General features: G+C 39.6%; 2 protein-coding genes across 4 annotated transcripts in view; one reads left to right on the forward strand and one right to left on the reverse strand.

Annotated features, from left to right (window-relative positions):
• Positions 1-6,416, reverse strand: part of FBXW4 (F-box and WD repeat domain containing 4) — an 81,862-nt gene extending 75,446 nt beyond the window's left edge. For all 3 annotated transcript variants that reach the window (XM_070470058.1, XM_020897811.2, XM_070470060.1), the window contains exon 1: positions 5,520-6,416. In XM_070470058.1, coding sequence (XP_070326159.1) covers positions 5,520-6,316 — 797 coding nt within the window. In that variant the 5' untranslated portion in view covers positions 6,317-6,416. The remainder of the gene's footprint in view (positions 1-5,519) is intronic.
• A 12-nt stretch (positions 6,417-6,428) lies between these two features.
• LOC139035957 (translation machinery-associated protein 7-like) overlaps positions 6,429-20,384 on the forward strand; it is a 29,595-nt gene continuing 15,639 nt past the window's right edge. Inside the window, exon 1 of the mRNA XM_070470061.1 lies at positions 6,429-7,483. The gene's annotated coding sequence lies outside the window, so the exon portion shown is untranslated. The remainder of the gene's footprint in view (positions 7,484-20,384) is intronic.

The following is a 20,384-nucleotide window of genomic DNA, read 5'->3' on the forward strand; positions in this document are numbered from 1 at the left end:
TGAAATTCTCCCTGTTCCATAGTTCTGAGTTAGGACCAGAAACTAATTCAATGCCAGGGTTACTCCAGAGTTAAAGTTGGCTGCCACACAAAGATAATCCTTTTCTATATCAAACACTTAAAAACAATTTTTTTAATGTGTATGCTTTCAGTAACCTTGCTGCCAGTTTGATTTCAAGCAGCTCAAGCACAATCTTTACCTAAGATGAAGGGGCTAGACATAGAAAACTGAAAGTAAGAAACAGAGTATTGAAATACTTTCAGAGATTTCATGCCAACATGAACTGTTTATCTTGTAGATTATGAGGACTTTGGGTTTCTCCATGATTCTGCCTTGAAAGTCAGGGGAGTCATCCCCTACTGTTCGAGTTTTACAAGACTGGAAAGGAGATAAGCAGCTTCCATATTCTCACAGTCTTGAAGGGAAGTCCTCCAGTTTGCATTTGGAGGTACTGACTGCACTAGACCATTTCCTGCTTCCACAGGTGTATTGTTTTATTTATTTCAAATATGTAAACTGAACTCACTTTTATTAACTCACAAAACCATTCAAAACAAGGCCTTTCCAAAAAAGTTGAAAATAAATACATCCATTGAAACCTTTCAATGAACCGGAGAACGAGTAAGTGATTGCTTTCTAGGTACCGGCAGAAAGGTGAAGGAGAGAGCCGAAGTTACTTTAAGTTGCTAACTGTTTTCTGAAAATCACTGTTTAGGCCTTAAAAGTAACCAGTGAGCAATGTCTTTTCTGTTCAGAGTTAGGAAACTTTATGCTTTCTGGGTCAAAAAAATGCTCTTAGGTGCAATCATTTTAAAACAAACAAACACACTCTGCTTATCTGTGTCCATCTCACCACTTTGGACGTTAATCATCACTGAAATAGATACCCCAGTCCCTTGGCCTCAAAGAGCTCCAAGCCTACAAGACCCTGGCTAAGGAATGAATGTACATGCCAGGGCAAACACCTCAGAGCCTGACTCCCTAAACACCTATTGTTAATTCTAGGCAAATCTATGACAGGCAAAAGAGAGAACCCAGGTAATGTTCAAAGGATATCTGAAATAAAACTCAAGTTTGAAAACATACAGGACTTACTTTAGAAGGGAGATGATCAAGAGAGGTGAAAGTACTTAATATAAGACTGCAAAAGTATTTTTTAAATAGACTTACATACATGGGTATACTTTTTTCTTTCCATTCCTTGTTTTTGTTAATTTACAGTGTCAGAATTTACAATTAGCACCTTTGCTCTTCCACCTGTCATATTTTCTAACTTATTGCATTTAGCCTATATTATAAACTGACAGAGTTAAATTTCATTGTTTTGTTCTTGAAGACTGAACTAGCTTAGTTTTGCCTCTACTCTTTAGGGAAAACTTAAAAGATTGCTATATGAAACATTTCCTTGATTTTTATATTAAAGATATTTCTATTCCCCCAGGATTCGTAAACCTTTCAAATTAAACTGATTTTAAACCAGATGACTGACTCAAACTGTCTTTGTGTCCACTTTAAAAAAAAAAAGCTCATGAAACCTACTAGTGTTCACTGTTTGGGCAAGAGGCCTAAAGGGAAGCAAATTATTTGTTTGTGGTTTCAAAGTGGCCAAAATGCCTTCAAGCACAAGTATAAGACCATTAACAAATCACAAGGAACCAAAGCAGTTCATCTTACTCAACAAAGCTATGATCAGTTAGGAAGAGCGAAACTGAATGGGACTTGCCCTGGGCCGGAAGGTCAGTAAACCTTAGCAGTTTGTGTTTCTGAGAATTCAGGAGGCTCTTCGGCAGGGAGAGCAGACCCTAAAGCCCACAGCTTCTGCTGTCATGTTTCCAAAAACATTCAGGACAGGTGAGAGAAATTCAGCCGTGTGTGCGTTTTCCCCCACCTTCTGTCTTTAGGCAGCCTCTCTAAGTCAAACCATCTCCACTTTTGCTCTATATAGACTGACTAGAGGAGAAGCTATGAAACTTGAAAGTTCCATTTTACAACAATTTATTGAGTGCCTACTATGTGCTGAACACTGTGCTATCACTTACACATCACAATGGTTAAGCCTCGTTTTACTGGCTATGTTACTCTCATTCTTTATAGATGAGAAAACTCTGGGGCAGTGAAGTTGTGTGGCTCCTGATAAAATGAAGTTTTGTGCTTATAAAAACTTGTCCTACTGTCCAGTGTACAGTTAATTAGCCCAAAATATGAACTGTAGCCCTGTCACAATCCAAACAGCCATACTTTCATTTAACTCTGGGCCCAGGCTCCCTAATGCCCTAAGATGACTGGGGTACATGCCATCTCCCTCCAGGGATGATAACCACCCCTCTTGGTGGGTTATCATGTCTCTGCAGCTGTCCAAAAACAGACCACACTGGTAAACATTCTCTCCACCTGCTGTAACATGCATAACTTTTCCCCTCAATTCAGAAAACATCAGCATGACCCTGCTCTTTATCAAGTGTTATGGTAAAACAACTTCCTAGAAGGCTGGCAATACCACATCCTAGGATACAGGCAAGAAATCAAAACATGTGGCTAAAAAATAACAAAGCCAAATCACCTGGCAGTTGCAACGCACTTTATACTGTAAACTCATTTTCATTTTGTTATTATCACTTACAGAATGCACACTTATTCACATTATCTCCCAGAGCATTTGAAAAGGAAAGAAAAATAAACATAAATTCTTTCATTTGTTCATTCAGTCTCTATAAGGAGAGCAGTCTATGGCCATACCACCTTGAACATGCCTAATCTCATCTATAAGGAGAGCAAGAAAGCCAAATTTTGCTATGGCTAGATTGGGTTTAGGCATTTCAGACAACTGCTCTTCTAGGTCAACTGATATGTTCTCTGAGTTTTTCGTCATAAGAAATGAAGATGGGCTACCCTGGTGGTCCAGTGGTAAGAATCCACCTTGCAATGCAAGGGACACTGGTTCAGTCCCTCGTCTGGGAAGATCCCAAACCTGGCAGGGCAATGAGGTCCATGTGCCACAACTACTGAGCCTCTGCTCTGGAGGCCACGTGCAACAATTACAAAAGCCCGCGGCCCTAGGGCCTGTGCTCTGCAACAAGAGAAGCCCATGCAGCAACAAAGACCCAGCACATCAAAAATAAACAAATATATGTATATTTTAAAAAATTATTTTAACAAAAAATGAAGGTAACAAGACTTATATGCCCCCCAAATCCAAGAAAATCATTATTATCAACAACAAAATCATACTAGAAATAATAAAAGTTAAAACAATAAGGTTCAAAATTTCCAAAAGATTGTAGCAATTCTGGACATCATTAATAATATCCAGCTGGAAAACATACTGAAAAAGAGATTGCAATCACACCAAAAAAAAGAATAGCATATTTAGGAATAATAACAGATATGTAGTTACTTTACAGTGAAATCCACAGAAACTTTTGAAAAGGCACAGAATTCTTTTTTTGCTAGGGGGCTGAATGAGAATGAAGATGTCACACTCTCACACACACAAATCACAAATCCAACAAGGATAATTTAACCCTAACAGATATTACACTCTATCAAAAGGCAACAACACTTAAAATAGAATGGAAGTGGAAAAATACATCAGTGGAACAAAATAGAGTTCAAATATAGACCCAATATATATACATACATCTATATATGTATATGTGACTATATATACACATAGATATATCAAGTTAATATCTGTCGAAGTAAGCTTTCTAAAACAAATTATTTTGTCTTTCTAAAGGGAAAGACATGAATTACTTAACAAAAAGTTCAGTGGTAACTAGGTAACTGTTCAGGAAAAAAGAAGGTTGAATTCAGGGCCTCAGGGCCCTTACACCAAAAGAAAAGTGATATTGATGAAAGTGTTGACAATTTTTAAAAATCAAATTATAAGAAAACCAGCAGAATGTCAAGGAGAAGATTTATTATGTCTGTGGAGGAATCATAAATTTCTCAGTTTTGGAAGGGGAAGGAAAGATTTAAAAATCACACAAAAACTGACGTATTCTGATATATTTAAATCTAAAACTTCTATAGGCTAAAAACAGTGAAATAAAAAGAACAAACTGGGGAAAATATTTGCATCAAAGATGACAGAGCCTAATATCTATGACCCATAAGGATTGGAATCTATTATAAGAGTAGTGTCAATACCCCAATAATAAATGGGATAAGACTAGGAAAAGACAATCTCATAAGTGAAACAAACACAGGGGAAAATACTTATCCTGATAAAGGAAGGCAAAATAACAAAACTTTGAGATATCATTATATGTCCACTAAAATAGCAAAGATTTTTTAAATTCTTATATGAAATCGCTGCTAGTGCCACTGTAACTTGGTTCAATGCCTTTTTACAAACCATAACCTTTGACCCAATAATGCCAATCTTGAGAATTTATCCTAAGGAACCAATTCAAAAAGACATGTATTATACAGTATCTGACATATCTCAATAAAGCTGTTACCAAAAATGCACTGAATTATTCATTTCCTTGTTATCTCTGACAGCAAAAAGCTGGATACAACATGAAAGTCTAGTATTAGAAGAAAGTTTTTAATCTCATAGTACAGCCCACAAACATTATGTACCTATTCTGCTAGGATCAGTAGGATAGCAACTAAGCCGGGGAAGATGTGTGCAAATGAAAAGCAATTTTTAAAACTGAACAGCTGCCTAGAGGTGATGATATTATAACTTTTTATGTTTTAAACGAACTTTCCTTAATGTTGCCGTATTAAAACTTTAAAAATTTTTTTACTCCAAATTGGATGGAGTTGGGTGCAATCAGAAAGTTTTTACTCCAATTCCACACATTTTCTCCCCTTCCTATGTAACAGCTTACATGATTAAGTTCTGCATTCACAGACTTCAGATCCTACCAAGAACAGGCCAAATTACAATACCATGCCTTCGCGTACAGTCTGTATACCTCATCCAACTCCCTGCCATAAGCAGGTACCCTTTTTGTGTGTCATTCTGCCTCCATCAAGTCATAAATTATCGCTGACACTTGGACCAAGGGCCTTTTTTTTTTGGAGTGTGAGCCCTTTTTTCCATATTTGATTTTATCAGAGCCCAGAAGCCTAACGACCCTTAGAAGAGAGTGAGAGGATGAATGTCTATAAAAACGTCTTGATAGACCACATAAGGGACATGGGTCCTACACCTGGATGGGAGGAGGCCTCTAAAGCCACAGACCAGCCGGGCTCCTCCGGAGCTAAGGAACCCAGGCGGTCAACGTCTGCGAAAAGGCACATTTAACAGCTGAAGAGAGTGCTTAAGATGGCTAATTATGAGGAGCTGCCCACAGAGAGGGTGCTGACTAAGGGAGATGCTCTTGGGAGGTTTCCTCAGATGGAGGCCTCCGAGAGGAACTGGGTGCTCAGGAAGTGGTCGGAGGAGGCCGGGTTTGGACCTCGGAATTCAGGGTACGACATGGCCCCAGGCCGACCAGGCCGCGACGCCCCGCCCTTTCCCGGGACGCGGGCCGGCCTGGGGCGGGGAGCGGGCGGGCGCTTACAGGTCGGTGCCGAGCCGCGTGAAGCCGGAGTTGAGCGAGGCCCGGGCTATCCGGCGCCAGAGCAGGTCGCAGCTGGTGAAGCGCCGCAGCCAGCGGCACACCTGAGCCAGGCGGCCGAGGGCCTGCATGTCCAGGTAGGAAAAGATCAGCAGCAGCAGCTCCTCCGGCAGGCGCAGGAGTGCGGGCCCCGCGGCTGGGCGGCAGGCTGGCTCCCGGGCCGCCGCCGCCGCCTTCTCCTCAGCCGCTGTCGCCATGGCCGCCCGTGTCCCCGCGAGGCGGCCCCAAGCCTGACCCCCTCGTCCCTGTGCTCTTGCCGGCCTGGCGTCCTCCCGCCTCCCAGTCCTGACCCTCCATTCCTCCTTCTTCCCCTCATCTCTTCCTTTGGCCTCCTTTCGCGTCCCTGCGCTCCCCTCATCTCCTCTGACGAGCCTTCTCGCCCCTTCCTCCACGCTTCCGCCTCTCTCTCCTGCCTTTCCTAGGCCTGCACTCGGTCCCGCCTCGGCCCCCAGCCCCGTTTCCTCCTTCGCCTGTGGCGGCTCCGGCTTTCCTTCCGCCCCGCTTCCTTTTCCGCCTTGCCCTGCTCCCGCTTTCCCCTTCCCCTTCCTCCGCTTTCCTCTCGCGGCTCTCCCTTCCTCCTGCAGTTTCCTCGTCTCCCCGCTCTCGCCCTCGCCGGGCCCACCGTTCCCGGCGGGCCCCACGCCGCCCTGGCTACCCATGAGCGGCCGCGGGGCCAGCCCGACGCGGACGCAAGCCCGAGCCGCTGCCACAGCCGCCGCCCCGGGAGGAGGCGACACCATGCCGGACCGGGTCACATGGGGCGGCGCGGGCCGAGGCCTGGGCCCGCCCCTCACACCCGAGGCCGTGGAGCGGCCTCGTAGTGCGGGCGGGGGCCGGAGAGCGGCCCCCTCCCATGCCCCAGGCCGCTCGGAGCTTGTGCTGGAAACACAGCGTGCGTTCATCTAGCACGTGAGGCCCACCAAGCGCCTGGTTAAGACCGCCAGAGGAGCTTCTGCCTTCAAGGAGCAGCAAGTTTGAGGTCCTGCCCTCAAGAAGCACCCACTTGGGTGGCCTTCCCCCTCTCATACCCCTCTTCTACCTCTTCTGATGCCTGCTTTCCACAGGCCATATACCAGGGCCTCGTGAACTGCACCCCCAGAAGTTGGCAGGTTCCTTAGGCCGGGATCTCACATGGGGTATACACCTCAGTTCTAGCAATGAGCTGGTATTTTTGACATTTTGGAAGATTGCAGTCCTCTAGAACCTGCCTCCACTCCCTGGTCATGGATAAGAAAATGGTAAAGCTATTAGTCGCCACCCAAGTGCAAGTGGATTCTCCAGGGTCATCCAGGAGCCCTTCCCCACACCATTCATTCCATTCACGAGGGTACCATTTTGAAGGGAGAGCTAAGAAAAGTCTACCAAAGCCCCATGCTGTCCCATACTGTCCCCCCGAGTCACACATGGCTTAGGGGCATTGAAAATGTGACTCGTCCAAATTGAGGTGTGCTGTAAGTGTGAAAACCCACCGGATTTTGAAGACTTACGCAAGATAAAGAATGTGAACTATCATATTAATAGTTTTATATTAAGTACATGTTGAAGTGATAAGATTTTTGATACATTGGCCTAAATATACTTTTGTAACTACTAGAAAGGTTAGAGTTGTACATGGGACTTGAATTTGCGGCCCACGTTTTTTCAATTGAACAGCACTGGGGGAGGCAGTAAGATTTGCAGGTGGGGAAGGAAGATACCTATCCCTAAGTATCCTGTGCCCCAAACCCTAATAGTAAACATTTTAGGGGTTTATTTTGTTTTTACATCTTAAGATCCATTTTCAGCTGGGGCTGGAGCAAGAATGAATGAAAAATCAACTCTGGAAATTATTCAACATGTAGCGTAAGGAGAGACCTAGGAGAGGAAGGACATTGCATTATGTCACCGCAGAAGCATCATGTAACAAGGTCAGACCGGAATCTGGCTTTGCCCTAGAATTGCTTTTTGATCTTAGCAAAACAACAACAAAAAACCCCACCTATCTTGGCCTTTTAGTGTTCTCAGTCTGTAGTGGAGATAATGCCTCTGCCTTACTTTCGAGGGATAAATGAGATGATCCCTGTAAAATGCTTTGAACTCCTCTAAGAAAATTCTCAATAATAGTTACAGGTCAAATCCTGTTACAAAAAAATACTCTACAAAAGGTGTGTGTTGGGGAGGGGGGAGGTACAACAAAGGCTTTGTGTAGAAAAAAGATTTCCAAACTCCAGCCAGTGGTTTACTTATTAAAAGCAATATTTGACATGACATTTCAGTACAACTAAAGAATTTAGACCATCTCTTAGAAATCATTATAAAGATATTTACTTATTTCATACTGTTAGAAGGCTGTTGAGGTAGGAATGCTGAATATTGAGGTAATATCATCCATCAACTCAACATTTATTGATTTTGCTACAGTTGTATACTGTAAGCCACTTGGAAGGAAAACAGATGATATGGTTCCTACATTTTATCTTCTGATTTGTGTTAAACATGTTTGTAATTTCTTACTGTTTGACTATTTCTTTTTAACCATTTCTTTACACAGAGTAAAACTAAGTAATTCATCCACACTGTACCTAGTTTTCAGTAGAGGACTTGAAGGCACAGAAAATTGTTTAATTAAATCAAGTATTAAAATCCACAATCACACAAATGCAACTTACTCTTTATCCCATGTTGCCCTCATTGTTGGAGAAATTAAACCATCACTTAAAAATATCAAATCACCTTCTTTTACACCCAAATTGGAGATCAAGTGAACTGAAATTTATGGTTTACTGATTTCCAAAATAAGCCAAAGTACTCACTATGCAGAAAGGCAAAGCCAAAATGGAAAATTGGCATATATTCTGTTATTTGGTGGTGATTTGGTGTACCCCTAAATTCCTAAGCTATTGAAAAAAAAACCCTTCAGAGGAGCACCTAGAATTTTTCATCAACCCTCCCTCCCTCACAAAACAAAGCAAAAATGTGGGATTTAAATCAAACTTGAAAAAAACTACATCACAAAAAGCACTTTTAAAAATCTTTTTGGAGACAGGTTATTTTAAAAAATCAGCTGGTTGAGAATTTCCTGGTGGTCCAGTGGTTAGGACTCCATCCTTTCACTGCCCAGGCCCTGGGTTCAATCTCTGGTTGAGGAACTAAGATTCTGCAAACTGCATGGTGCAGCCAAAAAAAAAGATAAAAAATCAGCTGGGGCTGAAAAAAATCATTTGTAACAAAAGTAAATGCATATCTTCATGGAATACTGAATGGTGTTTTATTATCAAAGAAAATAAACACCTTAATAGCTAGAAAAAAAGAAAATGAAAAGAGTACACTGGACTTCAGAACATCTTTAGAAAAGTTTTCAACTCCCTTGAAGTTCAAATCCAGGAAACATAGCGAAATAATATGAGGGGGGTTGAAATTTACCTTGTTTTTATAAGGCATTTTAAATTTAGAATTTGCATAATAAGTAAACTGTAAGCATTGGACTACTTTTAACTTAGAATGCCAAAAACATGAAATTCATAATATTTTAAAACATAAGACTCAATATGAATTTCTTTTTTCTATTTTTTTAACAGAAGATAGGTGATTTGCAATATCAGTTCTAGTTGTATAGCACAGAGACTCAATATTTTTGTAGATTATATCCCATTTTAAGTTACTATAGAATATGGCCTATATTTCCTATGCTGTAAAATGTATGAGACTTAATATGAATTTCACTGGGAATTTAGAAATACTAATATTAGTTTACTTTTAGAGAAGATGTTTAAGTTCAGATGTAAAGTTCTTCGTGTATGTCCGTGTAACTGACTTGCATAGTAGTAATTATTGTTATAGGTATTTTATATGTTTAGGATTGTGAAAAGGCTAGAACTGTGTGTTATGTACATTCCTGTAAACATAGATGACAACCTTAGGCAGGAGACTACTCCCACATCCAATATGCCAGTGCCCACATGCCTCTTAAGCCCTCAGGACCCCAGCCTTTAACTTTAAAAGTAAGCAGATTTAGCAGGGGAATTATTCTGAGATGAATGAGAAAGAATGAGATTATTTTGTGAATGACAATTTATAATAATAATAATAGCATATATTTATTGAGCACTGACTGTGTATCAGGCACTATTAGAAGAGCTTTCCATGTATTGTCTCACTTACTCTTATCAATAACCACATAAGATACGATTAAACTATATTTTTTGCAGAAGATGAAACTGAAGCATATGGTCACACCATTCCTAAATGACAGAACAGGTATCAAATCTAGACATTCTAACCCCAAATTTCCTACTCTGAACTGTGTCTTCACCATGGTGGTGGTTTAGTCACTAAATTGTGTCCGACTCTTACGACCCCATGGACTGTACCCCATCAGACTCCTCTGTCCATGGGATTTCCCAGGCAGGAATACTGTAGTGGATTGCCATTTCCTTCTCCAGGGGATCTTCCCAGCCCAGGAATCGAACCCCAGTCTCCTGCATTGCAGGCGGATTCTTTACCAACTGAGCTACAAGGGAAGTCCTAAGCCTTCACCATACACAACAGAAAATGGAATAGGAATAAGGCACTGGATTCAGAGTCTTCTAGGATCCCTTTCAATTAATATAGCCACACCTAATGATATAGTTTTCCTCTGACCATCAGGCAGGTCTGGTATCTAAATAAAAGCTGCTTCTAAACAATTAAAGTAGATCCTGTCCTTGTCTTAACTATTAATACTTTCTAAGGGTTAACATGTAGAATCTACAGCCTCTTATGCTTTTCATAATCTTTTTGCAAAAGTTTAAAAGGATTTGTAGGAACTACTGTCTTGCAAAAGAACATATAACAAAAGTTTAGTAATTTCATCATTTTACTTCAGCTTCAATTTCTTTTGTTAAATAACAGTGTATGTGTAGTATGTATTATATGAGCCTTTTTTGTAAATTTGTCCCTATTTATATATATTCAAAAGGAGACTTTATAGAATAATGCTAATAATGGTTATTTCTAGTAATGGAATTTTGTAATTTTACTTTGTACTTTTCCTTGTTGCATCACCTTTACAAAGTCAATAAAGCCTCCCAAAAAGAAAATTACAGTTGTTATGCATCCAAACACACCATGCAACAAGACAGTTGGAGAAGCCTAGATCATTGCCAGAGTTTTAAGACTAGCCACCTAAGTTTCTTCAAATTTTATTTCATTTAAAATGTGTCTCCTGTAATAGTAAAATAAAGAACAAATGAGAGTATAAGAAAGAAGAAATGAGGACTAACGATAAATGTATAAACATTTGAGCATCACATAAATAGAAAGATAGAGTCTAAAGTTTTATTTTCAGAAATTATACGTCAGATTCAGTTCAGTTCAGTCACTCAGTCATGTCTGACTCTTTGTGACCCCATGGACTGCAGCACGCCAGGCTTCTCTGTCCATCACCAGCTCCCGGAACCTGCTCAAACTCATGTTCATCAAATCGGTGATGCCATCCAACCATCTCATCCTCTGTTGTCCCCTTCTCCTGCCTTCAATCTTTCCCAGTCAATCAGTTCTTTACATCAGGTGGCCAAAGTTTTGGAGCTTCACTTTCAGAGTCAGTCCCTCCAATATTCAGGACTGATTTCCTTTAGGATTGACTGGCTTGGTCTCCTTGCAGTCCAAGGGGCTCTCAAGAGTCTTCTCTAACACACAGTTCGAAAGCATCAATTCTTCAACACTAAGCCTTCTTTATGGTCCAACTCTCACATTCATACATGACTACTGGAAAAATCATACCTTTGACTAGATTGACCTTTGTCAGCAAAGTAATGTCTCTGCTTTTTATTATGCTGTTTAGGTTGGTCATAGCTTTTCTTCCAAGGAGCAAGCGTCTTTTAATTTCATGGCTGCAGTCACCATCAGCAGTGATTTTGGAGCCTGAGAAAATAAAGTCTATCACTGCTTCCATTGTTTCCCCATCTATTTGCCATGAAGTGATTGGACCAGATGCCGTGATCTTGGTTTTTTGAATGTTGAGTTTTAAGCCAGCTTTTTCACTCCTCTTTCACCTTTCATCAACAGGCTTTTCAGTTCCTCTTTGCTTTCTGCCATAAGGGTGGTGTCATATGCCTATTGAGGTTATTGATATTTCTCCTGGCAATCTTGATTTCAGCTTGTGCTTCATCCAACCTGGCATTTTGCATTTTGCATATAAATTAAATAAGCAGGGTGACAGTATACAGTCTTGACGTACTCCTTTCCCAATTTTAAATCAGTCTGTTGTTCCATGTTCAGTTTTAACTGTTACTTCTTGTCCTGCATTCAGATTTCTCAGGAGGCAGGTTAAGTGGTCTGGTATTCCCATCTCTTGAAGAATTCTCCAGTTTGTTGTGATCCACACAGTCAAAGGCTTTGGCATATTCAATAAAGCAGAAGTGGATGTTTTTCTGGAACTCTCTTGCTTTTTTGATGATCCAACGGACGTTGGCAATTTGATCTCTGGTTCCTCTGCCTTTTCTAAATCCAGCTTGAACATCTGGATGTTCTCGGATCACATATTGTTAAAGCCCTCCTTGAAGAATTTTGAGCATTACTTGGCTAGCATGTGGGATGAGTGCAATTGTGTGGTAGTTTGAACACTCTTTGGCATTGCCTTTCTTTGGGATTGGAATGAAAACTAACCTTTTCCAGTCCTACGGCCACTGCTGAGTTTTCCACATTTGCTGGCATATTGAGTGCAGCACTTTCACAGCAATTCCATCACCTCCACTAGTTTTGTTTGTAGTGATGCTTCCTAAGGCCCACTTGACTTCAGACTCCAGGATGTCTGGCTCTAGGTGAGTGATCACACCATCGTGGTTATCTTTTCTGTGTATTCTTGCCACCTCTCCTTAATATCTTCTCCTTCTGTTAGGTCCATACCATTACTGTCCTTTATTGTGCCCATCTTTGCATGAAATGTTCCCTTGGTATCTCTTGGTATCTGCTCAAATTTTCTTGAAGAAATCTCTAGTCTTTCCCATTGTATTGTTTTTGTTTATATTGTTTTCCTCTCTGTTGTTTTCCTCTATTTCTGTCAGGTTGGCAGTTTATATTCTGAAATCCTATTAGAAACACCAAGATGTGATCTGTTTTTCTGTGAATCCACTGTCTTTGTCATATTCAAAGATAATATATTTTTATTTCATATGAAACAATTTAAAATAGTTTAAAAACAGTTACTTTATTCAGAAAAGACTAGAAGGAAATATGTTCAAATTCTATAAATGGATGCTGATGAGAGGTGGAATTATGGAAAGTTCTTTCTGCTGTTGCCTTACCCTTTTCTGTATTTTCAAAGTTTTCTGCAGTGAACATATATTACATAAATAATGAATTTTTTAAAAAAGAAAAAACCTAAGAGGTGTTTGTACCTGAATGTACAAAATCATTTCATTCAATTTAAGCTAATTAATTTTAATATTTTTAAAAGTCCATTTTGTAAATCTCCCACGTAATTCCAAACAATTTGCTATACTTCACCTTCAAGGACATGGAGCACAACTACTCTCCCCCACCACACACACATACTCCCAAAAGGACTGCATGCCGTGACTTCCTTCCAAATAATATAGTATGTAAAGAAGAGGGGGAGAAAAGAGTAACTTTTTATGGAGAAGGCTGACAAACACTATTTCACCCAGGTGATCAACACCTGTTCAACATCATCAGCTGTAAGTCACATGGATAGTGGGTACCCTTGATACACATGATGAAAATGGTACTTTGCCTCTGTGGCCATGCTCCCCAAAAGCCATAATTCCAGTCTAATAATGAGAAAAACATTAGACAAATCCAAACTGAAGGATGGTTTATGAAACTACCTGACCAGTCCTCCTCAAAAATGTCGAGATCATCCAAAACAAGGCAAGTCTGAGAAATTGTCACAGCCAAGAGGAAACAAGAGTCATGACAAATAAATGGAATGTGGTATCCTAGAGCAGAAAAGAGAAAGAATATTAGGTAAAAACCAAGGAAATCTGGTTGGTCCATTAATCATTACAAATGCACAATACTGACATAAAATGTTGATAATGGTAGTATGTAAGAACTCTACTCTGGTTTCACAATTTTTCTGTGCATCTAAATCTATTATACAAAAATAAAGGTTTTTTTTACCTGTAAATTTATTTTACCCTTTTATGACTTTTTAGAGAAAATCTTGGCAAAACTTGTAATGCACGTGAAGGCTGTGTTTCCTGAGTTAGAAATTTGTGATATTATGAAACCCTACCTTGTCATCCCAAATGCAAAAGAAAGACATAAAAATAATATCCCATAAGTCATCTCCAACAAAATTTAAACTACTACTTAAAACTTTTAATTATCCAAACTTATAGCTATACTAAAAAGATTGATTTTCCAGAGAGTCAGATGTCATTCTAAGATACTGTTCTGCCTTTACAACTGTGAGAAACACACATGGGTTTGTGCATGCTAAGTCGCTTCAGTCATATCCAACTCTTTGCAACCCTATGAACTGTGGCCCACCAAGCTCCTCTATCCATGGGGATTCTCCAGGCAAGAATACTGGAGTGGGTTGCCATGCCCTCCTCCAGGGGATCTTCCCGACACAGGGATTGAACTCTTAGGTCTCCTGCACTGGCAGGCAGGTTCTTTACCACTAGCGCCCCCTGGGAAGCCCAAATACATACATAGATACATACATAAAAATAAAGTTACTATTGAGATAGAATATATATAAATAGGAGTTCTTTTTCAAGAAGAAAATGATAAGTTCTAGGGAAAAAATTTAAGCATCTTCAGATCTTCTGGAAGAAAGTACAAGGTCAAATATAACCTTGTTTCTGTTTCTATAATTATTACAATTTAAGAATGTGTAACCTTCAGGTAAATTTTTTTCATTTGAGTCATTCATTACAGTGACTAAAACCACAGAATATAATTTATCTTGTCCTAGGTTTGGGGTCCTGTTAAAAATGTGAAAAACACAAAAGACAACTTTTCTGAAATAGCATTCAGTTACATTATTTTGAACAGATGGTGGATTGTGTTCAGCTTTTAAATACAAACAAAAGTTTGGATATGAATGGAATAAATATTGGTCTTATTTAATTTGGGGGATTTTTACTTTAGTTTTAAAAAAATGTGTGTGTGTGTGTGTGTGTGTATACACACACACACATATATACATACATATACTATGTAAAGAGAATTATGACTTTTAGGCCCATATTTCACTGTTCTCATTTGAGAACCTATGTCACTACTTCTAAAGAATTATATACTCTATATGATTGCTTTTCGCCCTTTCTCATGGCAGTGTTTTCCCCTTTCTTATGGCATCTTTCAAATGGAAAGATGAGTGAGAAAAATCCCCTGCATTTAAAACCTACCATGGAGAGAAAAGCAGGAGGCAGTCCATAGCCCCTGGGGATCATCCCAGGTTCAGCAGATTGACCTGAAAAAGGAGTACAACTTGAGTTCCTCCTTTAACAATGCAAGCTCCAGTCAGAGAAGTTTCCGAACACGTGGAACTTAGCAAAACCACCTGCTTCTAACACAAGACAATGGCCACTGGACTACCAACTCTGTTGCCTCAAGCCAACACCAGCTCTCCTTCACAACAGATGATGGGCTTTCCGCTAGAATAGCTTCACCATTTAAAATAAAGGGGGGCGGAAAGAGAAATTTAACTTCACATATGTGCTAGAAGCTCATAAATTAGGAGTGAAATGGACAGATGAAAAACCTGAAATTGAAGTCAGTCTGACAGTAGAACCAAACAATAATCACACAGATACCAGCCTTGGCAAGATAAAGTGAGGAGTTCAAATCCCCACTTGGCCAGGGCATGGGCCTCTGGGTGCTATAGGAGCCAACAGAAAGTGGAAAGGAAATTTTGCCCAGGTGCTTATGCTTTCCTCAAGCATGACCAATCTCAGCAGATGTGTGGCACAACCCAGGATCCTTTGTTTATCATCTCTTAATGCAAATCAAAATTACAGTGAGGTACCACCTCACACTGGTCAGAATGGTCATCATTAAATGTTTACAGGGGGCTGTTCCGGTGGTCCAGTGGTTGAGAATCCACTTTGCAGTTCAAGGGACACCAGTTCAATCCCTGGTCCAGAAAGATCCCATATGCTGCAGAGCAACTAAGCCCCTGTGCCACAGCTACTGAGCCCAAGTGCCTACAGCCCATGCTCCCCAACAAGAGAGGCCACCACGATGTGAAGCCTGTGCACCAAAAGGAAGAGTAGCCCCCACTCACCACATCTAGAGAAATCTTCCATGCAACAACGAAGACCCAGCACTGCCAAAAAATAAATACCTCTTTTTTTTTTTTAAGTTTACAGGGACTTCCCTAGTGGTCCAGTGACCAAGAATCCACATTCCTGATGCAGGAGCCCATGTTTGATCCCTGGTTAGGGAACTAGATTTCACATGCTGAAACTAGGAGTGCAGCTAAACAGTGCACTTTAGTTGCACAACTAAAGATACAACAACTAAGACCCAGAACAGCCAAATCAATAAAATACTTTTAAAATTTACAAATAGGGAGCTCTCTGGTGGTCCAGAAGTTAGGACTCTGTGCTCTCACTGCCAAGGGCCCAGGTTCAGTCCCTGGTCAGGGAACTAAGATCCCACAAGCTGCGGGGTATGGCCCCACAAAAAAAGTCTATAAATGATAAATCCTGGGGAGGGTGTGGGAAAGAGGGAACCCTCATACATTGTTGGTGGAAATGTAGATTGGTGCAGCCATTATGAAAAACAGCATGGAGCTTCCTTAAAAAACTAAAACTAAGAGTTGCCATATGATCCAGCCGTCCCACTCCTGGACATATAGCTGGAGAAAGCTCTTAGTTTGAAAAGATATATGTACTCTAATGTTCACAGCAGCACTATTTAGACATGGAAGCAACCTAAATGTCCACTGACAGATGAATGGGTAAAGATGTGATATATACATGCAATGGAATACTACTCAGCCATCAAAAAGAATGAAGTAATATCATTTGTAGCAATATGGATGGAACTAGAGATTATCATACTCAGCGAAGTAAGACAGAGAAGACAACATGATATCATTTGTACTGGGCTTCCCCGGTGGCTCTGATGGTAAAGAGCCTGCCTACAATGCAAGAGACCTGGGTTCAATCCCTGGGTTGAGAAGATCCCCTGGAGAAGGAAATGGCATCCCACTCCAGTACACTTACCTAGAGAATCCCATGGACAGAGGAGCCTGGTAGGCTACAGTTCATGCGATTGCAGAGTCAGACACAACTGAGTGACTTAACTCACACATCATTTGTACATGGAATCTAAAAAAATGATACGAAAGAACACATTTACAAAACAGAAACAGACTCACATACATAGAAAACAAACTTATGGTTACCAAAGAGGAAAGGGGGAGGGAGGGATAAATCAGGAGTTTGGGATTAGCAAATACAAACTACCATATACAAAAAAGATAAACAGCAAGGATCTACTGTATAGCACAGGGAGCTATGTTCAATATCCTATAATAAACTATAATGGAAAAGAATATATATATATGGATCACTTTGCTATACACCAGAAACTAACACAACACTGTAAATCAACTACAATTTTAAAAAATTTGTAATTTCTCAAGATCTCTATCTCTCATACCACTCAACAGCAGGAGAAGAATCACTGTGATCAGACCCACAACTTTTCTAGCTCTCCCAAGAGAAGGTCAACTGAATTACAGTTTCCTTGATTTGAGTCCTTAGTCATATATGAGATAGCCTGTTGAACTGGTATTCAATTAAAGGTATATAAAGCACTATTTAACATTTTGTAGGTTAAGAGAGTTAAAATTAATATCAGTTAGTAGAAGGAAATTCTCAATTCAGTATCCTATGTCAACCCACATAGGAAAATCAATGAATAAAGGAATTTTAAATGTTGAAGCAGGTGGGATCCATGACGAGAACGAGAGGAAATAACAAAGTCTTAGTATCACACAACTCCCATAAGTCCAGATTTTTGAAAACCATAAACTCATATTCCTTTAGATAATTTTTTTTTAAGTTTTAAAGATTTTTGAAGAGCCTTCCATGATACAGTTAATTAAAATCCGTGTTACTTTTTCAGCAGCACCCACAGTAGAGTCACAGAAACAACCTGAGAAGAAACAAGCCATTGACACAGAATAGAAATGTTTAGAACAAATGTATTTCAAACTGTTTAAAAACATTATGGAACATCCATAGAACAGAACAGTAAACAAACAGCTGTGAAAAAGAATGAGGAAGAACAGATGGAATGTTTCAGAAGGGTAGCTAATAAACATTAAGTGAAAAAGCAAAATGCAGGAGTGTATATAATATCTTGCCGTTGAGGGGCGGGTGGGAAACTACACTGACCTGCTTCGACTTTTTGGGTGCTAGCTCTCTCTGGACAAGGACACAAAACATCCTACCAGCGTTTGCTTCCAGGAAGAGAACTGGTTGGATACAGGATAGGGTTTCTTTTCACTATACTCTATTTCATCCCTTTTGAAGTTTTAGACTATTAACTGTGTGGATTGCCTATTGAATAATAAATATTATCTGTTAAGAGAAGCTAGGGAAGCTGTGGGTCTGATCACAGTGATTCTTCTCCTTCTCTTGAGTGGTATGAGAGATGGAGATCTTGAGAAATTATAGATTTTTAAAAATTGAAATATAGTTGATTTACAATGTTGTGTTAGTTTCTGGCACACAGCAAAGTGATTATACATTTTCAAGCATATTTCAGAAATAATGGAAAAAATTACCACTACCTTGCCTCAGAAAGCTAAAATGAAGGAGCTGGGGACGGGGGAGACATTAACTAGGATGTTAACCTAGTACAAGTGTTTGCTTCCAAGGAGGAAATATGTTAACTAAGATGTCAGGAGGTAGATAAAAATTAATACCCAGATTGTGAAAATATGACAATTACTGATGGAAGGAAAAAGAATACTCACTGCATTTAAGTAAGCAGGTATACATTAGGAAAAATGATTAAACAGAGAAAATGCTGGAATTTTTAAAATTTTTAAATTAAATTTAAAATTGGTTAAATTATTAAAAGTCCTTTGTGAAACAAAGCTTCAGAATGTGGTACTATCATAGTAAAATATATAAAGAGATTTTTCAAATGAACCCCATTAGATCCAGAAATCAGTAAAACAATTTCCCTGTCTTAAAATGCTTACACAAACATACCCCTAACACACACAAATTCAGACACATACTGTAAGCAACACACAAGACCATTAAGACAAATCTAGACTTTTATAGCTATTTCTTTTTTAGGGGTCATTCTTTGCATTTTTACTGCCCTAAATTTCCCTCTTCAAGTCACAGCAATGCAGAATTGAGCTTTCTTTCTTTTCTAGTTTTGTTTCCAACCAAGTCTTTTGTACACTTCTGGAATTTAAGCCACCTATGTTACCGCTACTTATCTATAACACCATTGCTTTGAGGGATTAAAGCAGGTTTCTTGTAATACACTTAGATCAAGAGTTATCTGAGTTGAGAAGAATATCCTGTTTGAGTTGGGGCTGAGGAATCTTTATTTTTTTATTTTTTATTTATTTTTTTTTTTTTTGATCTTGAGTTGTTTTGATTTCCCCTGAGAGCAGTAATCTTCAGCAAGTGATATTTTTAAAAAGCCCCAAACACACCACAAAACATTCCAAGTGATTTTAACTTCTGAATGAGGCTGGGCTACCTGAGTGATTCTCTCTCTTCTCTTTGGCAGAAAGGATTAGAAACCTCCACAGAACTTGCTCTCTATTAAAGTGGAGTGCTGTGCATTCATTGGCAAGAGGTGAATTGTTTGCAGATTACATGCGAAAGAGTGTGTGTGTTTCTTTCCCACATCAAAGACTTGGATGGAAGCAGTTCTGAGTATTGCCAGGGATGCAAGAATTGGTGCTAAAGTGATTAGCAAAATTGCTTTCCTGCAAAAGAAGCACAAAACATTACCTAGGGATTAGAGGAGGAGAGGGCAAGATTAAAGGTGATGTTGAATTTTGGGTGGAATATCTTATCCATCTTTTTCAAATCATGCTTCAAGGATTCTGTGGCCCCTCCTTAAGGAAACTGAACAAATCAAAGTCTGGGTTTCTCAAGTTTTGTACATGGGGCGCTGACAAGGTAAAATTAAAACCACTAACACAAGTGGCACTTACTTGTGACCTCCATATCTTTATCTCACACTGCAAATACATTTTGAATGTATTTTATTCAGCACACACCAGCAACCCCATTGACCAAAGAGTCTTTCATTTGTAATTGGTTTGTGTGTCACCTGTTGGACTTAAATGCTAGTGTTTTATTGAATTTCTGAAGTTGTTTGGTTTTAGTAAATCTTGATTAGTATTATGTTCCTTTTTAAACAGAGCTTTCACAGTTGAAACTTTCACCTAACAAAAATGTAAAAATAGAAAAAAAAAGCCATAGAACCCATATTCTAAATAGCGAAAGAAAGATCACACAGCAAACCTCAACAATTCCTTGTTTAGAATATTATTTTAAGGGGTCTCTCTGAAATGTACTATGACATTCTTTGTCAGTTGTTGTTGTTTTTTCTCTCTCTCTCTCTCTTTCAAAAACTGAATGTAGACCTCCCTTCTTCCAAGAAGTCTTCCTGACATTCAAGTGTCCTAGTCAGAGTCAGGCAGAAACATATGGGTACATGGAACTGTTCTGTATGTATAAACTTTTTCTTCCTTCTTGGTTTCTTCCTCTAAAACATTTAAGTCCAGGGACTTCCCTGGTGGCCTAGTGGTTGACTTCACCTTCCGATGCAGGGGGGTATGGGTTCAATGTCTGGTTGGGGAACTAAGATCCCACATGCCTC

This window comes from Odocoileus virginianus, chromosome 7 (assembly GCF_023699985.2).
Source record: "Odocoileus virginianus isolate 20LAN1187 ecotype Illinois chromosome 7, Ovbor_1.2, whole genome shotgun sequence".
NCBI lineage: Eukaryota > Metazoa > Chordata > Mammalia > Artiodactyla > Cervidae > Odocoileus > Odocoileus virginianus.